General features: G+C 50.0%; 1 protein-coding gene across 1 annotated transcript in view; it reads left to right on the forward strand.

Annotated features, from left to right (window-relative positions):
* Positions 1-11997, forward strand: part of CD99L2 (CD99 molecule-like 2) — a 39268-nt gene extending 27271 nt beyond the window's left edge. The window contains exons 5-9 of the mRNA XM_006874793.1: positions 5907-5972; positions 8420-8458; positions 8763-8882; positions 11017-11082; positions 11933-11997. Coding sequence (XP_006874855.1) covers positions 5907-5972; positions 8420-8458; positions 8763-8882; positions 11017-11082; positions 11933-11997 — 356 coding nt within the window. The remainder of the gene's footprint in view (positions 1-5906; positions 5973-8419; positions 8459-8762; positions 8883-11016; positions 11083-11932) is intronic.
* Positions 11998-12445: the final 448 nt, after the last annotated feature.

Consider the following 12445-nt stretch of genomic DNA (forward strand, 5'->3'; position numbering starts at 1 on the left):
ATCTCTGGCATCACTGCCTCTCAGGGTAGGGTCCCGCTCTCCGCTCTTTTCCCTTGATGGTCCCAGGGACCCCGCTCCTAAACTGCAAAGTATTTCACTTCCTTCCTTGCTACAAAACATCTACCTTCTAAACTGAAAAGTATTTTACTTCCTTCCTTGCTACAAAACATCTACCTTTACATTTCCAACCCTCGCAATCAGTCCTGATAACAGTTATTCACTATTGTATCAAAAAAGACCTCTTCACATTTCCTTGTTATCAGCCCCACTTGGACACATTGGATACTACTCAGTAGAGATTCTATCTTCCTCCATGCCCTCTGGATCTAGGTTCCCTCTTGAAAGCTTATAAGCCAGTTACTTCTTGCCTTTGTAGATCCCCCACTTTGGGTAGCCAATGTCCAAGTTGCCCATCCCTGTCTACTCTGTATAGATGGGTTGGGAACGATCCTTGCTGTGAAGATTTGTTCCCTCTTTTGAGCTACTGCTTCCATAGGTGTAGGTCAAGTTCATCAAATTGTATCAGATTGCTCTTTTTTTTCTTCTTCTTTCTTCTTCTAGTTGAGCTCTGATCATCCAGTCATTGGAGCCAGGTCAAGTGGGTATTATCTGCAAGTGTGGGTGTTCTAGTGCATATGCCCTCTCTTCTTATCAGCTGGACACTTCACTCTCTACTCTAGTCCTCTGTGGATATGTCACTGACTTTGGGCCCAAGAGTCCCTAGGTCTTGCAACACTGCTGGCCAACCAGGTCTCCACCTGGGCTCACAGGAGTCTATCAAACATTGTAGGGCTTAGCTTGCAGCTTCAGTACTGTTTTTCTCTTACTTCCCCTTATCTGTGATGAAACTGGTCACCAATCAGAGTGTGTATTCCCATTGAGTCTTAGTCTTGGAAGGGGGTTTGCTCTGTGGGGACCTGACCACTTGCCTTAATGTCTCCTGGGCAAGCAACTTGCTTGTTCTTTTAGTAATCATTCGGTCTGCCTATATTTTTTTGTATTTTTCCTGTTGGTCTTCCTTTCAAGAAGTATCTGCTGTTCTTCTAGCTGCTCCAGGCTGGTCTTCTTGTCCTTTCAAGTGGAAGTTTCCCACCTCTGAAGATTCTGGATGCTGTTCAGAATTCTACCCATGGTCTTATGTAATGCAGAGGCTCCACAGGAAGCCTTCTTCACTGGGCACGTTGTAGCGCCATTTTAGGTATTCCAATCAGTTATAGACAGAAGACAGACTTACAGGCTTTCTATGGTGATATTTCTGGCTATTCCTTTCTCTCCCCCTCAAGTGTCTATTTTAGAATGGTATGCCAGGGAAACCAAGATTCAAAAGACAGCCAAGCATCTTAACATTATTTCCCCTCTTTTGCCCATTCCAATCATGTCTCAAGCCCTGTTGTTCCAAGGTTGTGCATACATGATTATTTACCTCTGTCCCACTTAGCCCATGCAAACCTGCCTAATTGTTCTCCCATCCACTTTGTTTTACCATTCCCCTCCTGCTTCTTGTATATTGCCCCCCCTCCCTAGCACCCAAACTATCCTGTGTCTATTCTCTGCCCTGTGCTTCACCTTCTCCTCCCTCCCCTTACCCTACCCCTAACATCCTGCCTTTGGGTTTTAAGTGGAAACATCTCTTTAAATTTCGAGGATCTCTGTGCACATGCGTAGTTGAATCCTTCAGGGATGGGGTGTCCACTTGCTCAGATAGCCTCTCTAGGCACTTGAATGGAAGTGTACAGCCAGTGAAAGACCAAAAAACAGATACAAAAAAAAAAGTGTCCACACTTTTATCTCTGTGGTTCTGTCAGATGTCTGTGGCTGCTCTGATCCTTCCCCCGTTTGGTCTCGCACAAGGTCCAGGAGCAGCTGAGCATCTTGGATTAGAAAGCAATGGATTTCTTGCTTCTGCTACAAATTCCCCTAGCTATAAGCCTTCCAACCTTCTAAATATTCCTTTATATGTGGTTCAGAGTCCTGGCACCATCCCTTGAGCCCGCTTGGTCTGGTATTCTGTGTTGTTGCTGACGGAGCTCCTCACAGCACTTCCACCCAATCCACCATCTTGTTTCCACCCATTGTCAACTTTCAACATCTTACTTTTTACATTACGCTACCAGATTGAGGGATACAGGGTTTCCGAGGGTGTAAATCTTTAGGGGAGTAGAAAGCCTCATCTTTCTCTCGCGGAACGCCTAATAGTTTCGAACCACTGACCTTAAGGTTTGCAGCCCGATTCATAACCACTACATGGTATTTTCAATAACCTCATATGGATGTGAAAGCTGGACAGTGAATAAGGAAGATCGTAGAAGAATTGATGCCTTTGAGTTGTGGTGTTGGAGGAGAATACTGAAAGTGCCGTGGACTTCCAAAAGAACCAATAGATCTCTTTTGGAAGAAGTACAACCAGAGTGCTCCTTGGAGGCCAAGATGGCTAAGCTTCGTCTCTCCTACTTTGGACACATTGTCTGGAGAGAACAGTTGCTGGAGAAGGATGTCATGCTGGGTAAGGTGGAGGGTCAGAGAAAAAGAGGAGGCCCCCCAATGATATGGATCAGCCAGGTGGCATCATTGATGGCATCAAGTGTGGCAGCGGTAGTGAGGTTGGCCCAGGATCAGACATTGTTTCATTCTGCTGTGCATGGGGTCACTATGAGTCAGTTCTGACTCAATGGCAACTGACAACAACAACTTTTTACATAAGGAAAATCTTGGTGGCCTGATTTGTGTTGAGCTTCTAAATGATGTTATATTTCATTGTCTAGTACCCCAATGTCACATTTGCTGAATTTTGTTGTTGTTGAGATCATATAAAGCGAAATGTACACTTGTTCAACAGTTTCCACATGTGCAGTTCAGTAACACTGATGACATCCTGACGTTCTTGGAGTTGTGAAACTACCCTCACCCTCCAGTTTTGAGTTACTCCTCCATCATGAATAGAAACAAGGATTTATAACAGTTTGAACTGGTTTCGTCATGGCTGACAGTGTAATCGGGACCAACTTGAATCTTTACAAGTTGGGTGAAGTAGAACACTAACTGGAGCTCTGGAATGGAAGACTCGGAAGAGGCAAAGTGAGTCCTTTCAGAGGCCTGGAGATTGGATTATTGCCAGGGCGGTGCAGAGTTACAACTCTGTCAGTTAGCAGTGTCGGCAGCCATCTTTGAGTGTGTCACCATTGTTTCGGACTGTGTCAGTCAAGATGTGGTTGCTGGAGATTACATGTCTAAGCTGGTGTTGACCTATAATGTTCCCCTTTCTGGTTACCGTTCTGATTCACCCACATTTTACAAACTCAGGTCCACTTCATTGTCACTCTGTCAGCTATGACTGGACCAGGAAGAGCCCGTTTTCAGCCCTGACATCAACCCACTACCCCTGAATTGCATTTGTCAGTGTGTCTCATCGAGATAGATCTGGAAAGAGCACAGTGTCCAAGGCAGACCTTCTTTACTGGTGAAGCTAATCTATTGCTTGGTATTGTTAGAAGACTTTAGAGAATCTCTTTGGTTTATAGTTTAGATGATCTCAGGGCAATAGTTCCAGGAATTTGTCCAGTCTTAAATGGCCCCAGAAAGTCTGCAGTCTGAGAATTTTAAATTCTGTTTTGCATTTTCCCCCTTCTGATCAGGATTCCCCTCTGGAATCCTTGATCAAAATGTTCAGTAATGCTAGCTGGGCACAGTCCTGTTCCTGTGGTCTTCAAAGGTCACATTTGTTCATCTGATCATTGATCTCCTGGGAGGAGGAGAATCTTAATGTATTGGAAGATCATGGTGCCAGATACACATTATTTAGAGCTCTAAATTTTTCCTTGAGAGCTGTTTTATAATTGGCAATAAATACCATCACTCATTTCCTTTGAGTAACAGGCTCACTTAATTCATTTTTAGGGGAAGTCTGCTAGATATTCAAGTCAGCATAGCCATTATTTGTCATTCGATCCTTCTAGAAAATTGGTGTGCCTTGATCAGCCCAAGCCTGCTGACTCTTTGTGACCTCCTGTGTTATACAACTGAGCTGTCTGTCTTTAGAATTTGATCCATAGGGCTTTTTTAAAAAAAAAAAAAGAAAAAAGAAATTGTCCGTAGAGTTTTCTCAGATCTATGGAAGCAGATCACCAGACCTTTCTTCCCAATGGCTTTGAGCTGCTAACCTTTCCCACTGTGCCACCCAGAAGAAGCTGTTAGTCCTCAGAACTCCAACAAGTGCTCCTATGCTTTCATCGCTGGACTGCGAACCACAAGGTTGGCAGTTCAAACATACCAGCTGCTCCTTGGGAACCCTCTTCAGGGTCACTATGAGTTTGAACTGACTTGATTGGCACTTAACAATTAACAACAGCATACTTTGGCAGGCAACAGAAAGACTTCATCACACACAGTTAAAAGATATGCAGCCCAGGGTTCAGCTATACTGAAACAATGAATTTCTTTCTTCCTTCTTGTTTACATCTCTATTGGTGCATACCTGAGGAGTTCTGGTAGCGTAGTGGTTATGAATCGGGCTGCTAACCTTGGGGTCAGCAGTTCAAAACTACCAGCGGCTCCACAGGAGTAAGAGGAGGCTATCTGCTCCTGCTACATTGGAGTCGGAACCGACTCCAGGCACATGACCACAGCACGATTGCTACATACCAACTTAGCACACACTTAGGGGTGAGAACACCCATTTATCATCTCAAGCCTTTTGCTAGTCATGGGATGAGGAACTGCTAAGCTGGAGGCTCTACTCAGCCTCTCCAAGGCTTTAGTCAAGGTGAGTCTGAGGTTTGGGGCTGTCTTGCAAGCTCCTGTGGTGTTCCAGTGCATTCCCTTGCAGGTGTAGAACTCTTGGTTGCTAGCTTCTTCAAGACTAGCAGGAGGGATGGAGGGAAGGAGATGAGGGAGACTGAGAAGAGAGCCAGACTGCGCTACTGCGGTGAATTCAGGGAAGGCAGAAGCCCCCTTTGAAAACACTTACCTGATTCACTCAGGCCCACTCATGATATTGTCTCTCTTGATGAACACAGAGTTAGAGAGATTTGGCACCTTAATTACATCTGCAAATTCCCTTTACCTTTGGCATATAATGGACAGTTGGACTGATTCTTTCCGGTTCAAACTCCCCCCCCCACCACACACACACACACACACACACACATCTGAGAATGTGCATATCCAGCCCAGATAGACTGAATCAGAGTCTATGTTGTAAGATCTCCCTGTTGACCCTTACATAAGAATCAGCTGGGATCCTGTTAAACCGATTCTGATTCGGGTCTATCTAGCGTTGTTGTTAAGGGCCATGCAGTTGCTTCCGGCTTAACGTGACCCTGGAGAGGGTTTCCAAGGAGCGTCTGGTGAATTTGAACAGCCAACTTCGTGGATGAAATTGTCGAGAGGCAAAATGTCAGGAGGCAGTTAAACTTGAAGGAACTGATATGTAATGTAATGGCTGAATGATAGCCATCCTCTTCAGGGGTCCCACCCACATTCTAGGTCATGGGATTATGCGGGGCACGAACACCAGTGGTCAGGTCTCTTGGAAGTCTACTCACCACATTGTACCAGGACATTCTGGTGGTCATTTTCTGTGGGTGTTGAGTGATGCTAACAAAAGCGTCTTGTTTCCTTTGAATTGAGATGTATGCAGTTGATCCTGGAACAAACATGGGTTTGAACTCCATGGGGTCACGTCTTTCACGGATTCTTTTTCCTCTTGTTCTTGCGGTGAGCTCCAATGTAGCATGTGCAGTTGGTCTCTGCTGTTTTCAGTGGGTACTCACTACACTTGAGCTCACCACAGTAGGAAAACAAACTCGTGTCCAAGTGGCCCCGTACACTTCAAACCTGTGTTGTTTAAGGGTCACCTCCTCAAACCCCCATGTTGTTCGGGGATCAAACTGTCATTTTATTTTCTCCAGGTATTTCTGACAAGGATTTGGAAGACATATTAGGGGGCGGTGACTACAAGCCTGACAGGAATAAAGGTAGGACCATGGCTTCCTCCAAACAGCAATCCCAGGCTAGCTGCAAAGGGGCTTCCAGGTTGATCAAGCCCTGCCTACTCAACCTCTGGGAGTAGGGAGGTAGACTGACCTTCCAACTTGCCAGCTGGGATTCTCTTGGCGCGGTGTGGGTCATGCCAACTTAGAACAGCCCCACAACGTCCCTGTTGTGCCTTGCACTAGGGTGCTGCCTTAGCATCCCCCCGGCAGCAGAAGTCCATTTTCTGAGGCAGCTCCAGTTCGGGTCACTGAGGACCAGGCCTATTCCTTAGGAAGAGCCTCCGCCCAGCCAGGGGAGCCTTCGCTCTTGGGATGGGAGCAGCAAAACTGATCAGTTTTTATAGCATTTGTAAGAAGAGCCCCCTAGTAATTGGCCTTTGTTTCCTGGGGCTGACGTCACCACATACCTCATGGTGGATGATGTCCACGCTTCTGTAACCTTTGGTACATATAAGAACCACTTACATGTTCCACGCCTGGGGTTTGTGGGGAGGCTTTCCCCCCACATTTCATATGTGTTGGCATCAGAGCAGTGACTTGCGCGACTGCCTAAAACCGGAGGAGGCTCTTTGGGCTTTGATACAGCACGATAAGGCTGCCTGTGCTAGCCCCCGATTTTCAAACGTTTCACTAAATACAATCAGACTGTGTATCCTAGAGTCAGCCCCACATAATATTTATCAAGATCCATCATACCTAGTGGAAATTTCAACACACTCAGTGATTTCGCATCTTTTCCATTGGTTAAACACCTTGTGTCTTGAAAGTCTTATCAACAAAAACAACAACAAACCCCACAGTGAATCCCAGTTCTGGAGGCTGGCAGTCCCTCCTGGGGCTTTGAGAGAGGAGCTGTCCCCATGCAGTCCTCTTCTGGCTGCTAGTGGCCAGCAGCGGCCCTTGGCCTTCCCTTGCAACCTATAGATGAGTTGTCACCTGGTGTCTGTCCTTTCCTTGTGTGTGAGTCTCTCTTTCTCTGTGTCTCTTCTTGTTTTCCGAGACCACATTCCGATGGAATCAGGATGCCCCCGACTCCAGCATGACTCTGTTGCCAAACAGGGTCACAGTCACAGCTACAGGAGGTAGAACCTCAGCTTCACTTTGTAGACGGTACAATTCAATTCATGACACAAGTCAAGAATTAAACAAACAAACAAACACCTATTTTGAAGGCACCCTGGTGGCACAGTAGGTTCCCTGGTGACACAATAGGTCACTATAGCGGTGGTTCCAAGCTAGCAGCTGCTGCATGAGAACAAGAGGAGGCTATCTGCAAACCCCAGTGGAGAGATGTGTCCTGTCCTCTAGGGTGACTCTGAGTCAGACTGCAATTCCACAATTGTGAGCGGGTTTGATTCTGAAAGATTGTTCCTGGGTTATGTGAGAAACGTTGTCTATACTGACAAATGCTCAAGTAACGTAGGCTGTACTCATTTTAGCGAGAGTGAGGTTTTCTTTATTCGATTTTGCAAAATTGGGCGCCCAGCCCCGTAGACAAGGGCAGATGCGCCACATGGCCATTTGACAAAGAGTTTTATTAACCTAACCTGGAAAAAGCCCGTCCTCCATTTCCCCTTTACTGGGTACTTTGGAGTTTACAATCTTTCTGGAAAATCGCCTAGCCCCTGCTACTTTGATGGGTATATTCTTATTTTTAAAAGAGTAGAAACTGCCCCTTAGGGTTCCAGGGTTGTAAGACTTTATAGAAATGGAATGCCTGCTACATCGTTCTCCCACAGAGTGGCTGATGGCTTCAAAGTACTGAACTTTGGATTAGCAGCCAAGTGCTTTAAACACTGTGCCACCAGGGCTCCACCAACCTGATAGGACCGAGGCCACTTGCTCCAGGTTAGCTCCCTCAGAATGGCTGCTGGGTTTGAAGTGCCGACCTTGCCGTTAGCAGCCTAGCCCTCAGCGCCACCAGGACTCCTTCTCGCTAAAAAAGCACTGTTGTTGTTGTTAAGTGTCGTCAAGTCGGCTCCGACCCATAGCAACCCTGCATAGGGTTTCCAAGGACCAGCTGCTGAGCTTGACCCACCGACAACGTTGCAGTTCAAACGGCTTTGAGTCTGACGCATTAACCCACAGCGCCACACCAGGACTCCATTGACCATAGGTATATGCACTGTGATGCTCCTAGATCCTGGGCCTCGTGGTTTACTCGCTTTGCTTTCAGACCCAGCGGCTGCTCTGTCTGTAAAATGGGTACTCACAGGACCCTTCCAATGTGCGGCCACACTGAGTTGCCCATGCAACTGTGACTGGCCTCCCTCGGAAAGCCTGGGCTTTGCAGGCGGCAGGGGGCGCTGCAGTTCCCTAGACTTTCCAGGCGAAATCAGAAGCCTCAGCCCCCCAGCTGGTCCAGTGTTGAGACGTGGTTGGTGGTGAGTGGTCTCAGCAGGCACTAAGTGCTTTCGTCTTCTCTCTAGGTGACGGCCACTATGGAAGCAGCGACAGCGCGGATTCTGGTGGGTATCTGAGTCCCGAGGTAGTTGTACCCTTCCCATGAATGTCTCACTTTGAAAAACCCGAGCCCTGGGGGAGGTGACTCAGATGGGTCTAGTCAGCCATCTCTGCCTGTCACGCTCCTAAAACTAGAAATCCTCTGAAAAGTGGGGTGCACTGGGCATGTCAAGGGGCGCGGGGTCGGTTTTATTCCTGAGGTGTATACTGGGTAAGCCTTTCATATCCCTGCACTTGAATCGGGGCCACGGGCTGCTGCTACTGCTGTGTGGCCACCGCTCTGTCTCCCTCCCTCTCATTTCTGGTCAGGAATGTCTGCCGAGACCGGCACTGTGGCCGGGGTGGCCAGTGCCCTGGCCATGGCCCTCATTGGCGCCGTCTCCAGCTACATCTCCTACCAACAGAAGAAGCTGTGCTTCAGTATCCAGCGTAAGTGGACCCGGGCCACAGTCTGGGCGGCCAAGGCTGCTCCTTGGAGCAGAGTTGGCTGTGACCAGGACCTTCCAAGGTTCTCGGTTCCTTGGGAAGGGACACTGAGACTTTTGGCCTCAAGTGGCACCCACAGAGAGGCCCTGAGTCCCTGCAGGTGCACCAAGAAGTGGGTGCCCCTTCCTCCACAGGCCAGGCAAGCCTGTATAGCACTATGGACTCAGGAGAACGAGTAAAGTGACCTTTGCCACCCACTCCCCCTTTTTCCCTGGTGGAGTTTGAAAAGATGAGTTGCTTTTACATGCTGCTGTGGCTGGGAGGCAGAGTGATGAGTAAATCAAGGGGTCCCCACCACAGTCCTCTAGGAAAGCTCCCCAGCAGTGGGGCCCACACAGCTCGTGAGATTTTGTGTTTGCCAAGGGCGCTGTCTCCAGTTCAAGGCTGCTCTCTTTCTAGTTCAAGTAACAGACCCTGGTTCCGCCGGAGGGTTCTCCCTTCCTCCTTCCCAGCTCTGGGCCTGTGGCTAAGGGCTGTTAGTGGAACCTCTTCAGGGCACCCCCAGCCCCTGTCTCCTCTCCTCCCTGTGTGAAGGAAGGAAAAGTCCCTCAAGGAGCCCAAAGTCTAGAGAGTGACAGGGTGAATGGGGACAGGCATCAGCCACGGACAGTGGAGACTTATCACGGCCATTCTTGGGGTGCTGTCCTGCAGGTGTGGGCAGCACGACATGATTGGTCAGATATGAGGACGAGAGTCCTGGGAGTGTGGCTTCCACAAGGCACTGCCCCTCCGCCCCCAAGCTCTGGACGGCAGCCTTCCTGTCCTGCCCTTCTTCCTCCCACATGCCCTGTCTGGAGGCCTGGACCCTTTCGTGGCTCTCTCCTCTTGGGCCCCAGCTCCCCATCAATATCACCATGCCCAACCTTGGCCTGCATCTCCTTGTCTGCCATCTGGATGGTGCCATCGGCCTCGTGTCTGCCCTGCTCTTCCATACAGTCCATTCCCCTCCCGGGAGCCAGAGGGACCTGTGTAAAGTTCTCGGCCTGGACCTCCCCTACTCCCACATCCCTCCTTGCCCCACACACAGGCTCTTTTCTCCTGGGGTGCTTAGCTTTCCCAGCATCCCTTCTCCTTCAGGCCCCAGGCAGCACCTCCAGCGCCTTCCTCCTGCTTTTGTGTGGCCACAGCGCCCCCTGCGGGCTCCAAGGAGCACTGGCCTCCCTGTCGGTGTCTGCACTCCACTGAGGAGCCTGTGGGTCTTTACAGGGAATGTGAGTGGGGCCTCTCAACCACCTGTGGATGCAGTTTAGAGAAGGCAGGTTGTACTCAGGCATTGCAACACAGGAAGTCTCAGGGAGAGCCGGGCTGTCCCCTTGCTCAGACACCCTGTGAGTCAGGGGTTGAGTGTGTGCTCGAGTTCTCAACTCTTTTTTTTGCTTCAGATGCCACAGATGGTCAAGGTAACGAACGACGCACTCCCTCCTCCCCTGTGTTGGTCCATCTCGCTACCTCTCGCTGTCCCTGTCTTTTCACCCCCTCCCTGGCACTTACCCACCTGGCTGCCACCATTCCTAGCATCCAGCTTGCCCGTATTGCTGGGTTAGGATGCCACCTGCCAAACCATCCATGTGCCTGCCAGAGTGGGGCTGGGTTGAAATATCTGTAGGGGTGGGGACTGGCCTAGTTTCTCAGTTTTGACAGGCCTAGGGCTCTGAGGAAGTTTTTGGTCCCTAGATGACCTTGGAAATGCCGGAGGAGGGGTGCAGCCCACTCCACATACTGAAAGTTGGTCCTGTGTCCAGCTTGGGGCCACTCAGTGGCCTACATGCCACCTGAGAATGCTTTTTTCGAGCCTGGAAGCCCCTCCTGGCAAAGGAGTGGGGATGCTAGTCCCCACCCTGCTTCCATGTTCTCTTGCACTGCACTTGGCTCCTTTTCTGTCCTTGGGCTTCTGGGCTGACTCTGAGCCGTGCCATCAGCCCACCCTGCAGTATGTAACTGCCCTCCTGCCTGAGGTCTTTGGTGGCATTGCTGGTGCTCCCAGAAAGCACAGTCTCCAGCCCGAGAGGGTATTCAGGGGTGCCAGGACTGGGGATCCCATGCTGTCCCTCATGCCGCCCTTTGCCCTGCTTTGCAGAGGGCCACAATGCAGACTACACGAAGGCCGAGAACCTGGAAGCTGTGGTGTGCGAGGAGCCCCAAGGTAGGACTCCCTGGCCACTGCGCTTCCCAGTAGATGCCCTGCCCTGTCAGCCCCGGCAGACCCCCTTGGGGTGGGGGTGGGGATGGGGGTGGGGGTCTTCAGGAAATTGTCAAAGGCAAGAGAGAACTGGGCTAAAGCACAGGCCTTACTATAAACACGCCTGCCTTCCCCATCTCCTCCCTCCTCTCTGCTCTGTGGTCATCAGTGATTTGGGGCCATCTGAGTGACAGCTGACAGCTCAGGAAGGGACTTGAGAGGCCAGGAGGACATGTGCTCTGTCTAGGTGATGTGCCATGGCCGTGACCTGCCCACCGCCATAGTTTTGGACAGTGATCTGGCCACTGGTCACCCAACGCAATACAATATGGGAAGATGCCCTCTCTGCTAGGGTTCATGATAATAATACAATTGAAATATGTCTCAGGGTCGGGGGCAGCCTCCCTGAGGAGCAGACAGGCCCAGGGCTCTGAGGTTTCTGGTTCCTAGATGACCTTGGAATACGGAGGCCTGGTAGGGAGGATTGGGCTGCTAACCGTAAGATCGGTAGTTCAAAACCCACTAGCTCCTCTACGGGAGAAAGATGAAGCTTTCTGCTCATGTGAAGATCTGCAGTCTCAGAAACCCTCTTTAGAATCCTTCTTTCAGCAGCCCTGGAAGGAGCATCCCCAATTTACAGGACCTGCCCAGCTCCCCTCCTTCTCTCCCAGGAAGTCTCTGCTTTAGCTCTTGTACAGAACAGAAAGGAAGGGGGTGGCCAAACTTCTCGCCCAGCATGGCTCATTTCTGGTTTTCCCTGTCTGGTGCTGGGCTGGAACAAATCCCTCCTAACCAGTGTCTGGGTTTTCTCTAGTGAAATGGTCATCACTGCAAACCCAGTCGGCAGAGCCGCCAAAGCCTGAGCCACTCGCGATCTAAGGCGCCCTAATTGTGCTCCGGCCATCTTGTCATCTGGACCCACCACTGCTGTGCCGCTGTTGCTCTCATTGGCTTCCCCTTGCTCTCAGTTGTTCGGATGAGGTCTTGGTGTTGGCAAGTTTGATTTGGGGCCCTGTGAGCTGTGTGGGCCACATGCCTGCCAGGTGCTTTGCAGAGACACGTTACTACTAACCCAGTTCTGCACGGGTGGTCAGTGTCAATCTGCCCGCCAGGGACACGGATGAAAGGATTGTTATGTTTAGGGGACAAGACTTTGAACCCAGGGTAGTGTCATTCACGGACATGCTGGCAGCCTCAAAAGTTGTAAATGGGGTGAGCCCCCAGCTCACAAAAGCATGTTGGGTGTCTAAGGGTTTCCCTGGTGCCTCTCTAGGGAGCAACCCTGTCAACACCAAGTAGCAACACACACACACACACACACACACAC

Source organism: Chrysochloris asiatica, unplaced genomic scaffold, assembly GCF_000296735.1.
Source record: "Chrysochloris asiatica unplaced genomic scaffold, ChrAsi1.0 scaffold00301, whole genome shotgun sequence".
Taxonomy (NCBI): Eukaryota; Metazoa; Chordata; class Mammalia; order Afrosoricida; family Chrysochloridae; genus Chrysochloris; species Chrysochloris asiatica.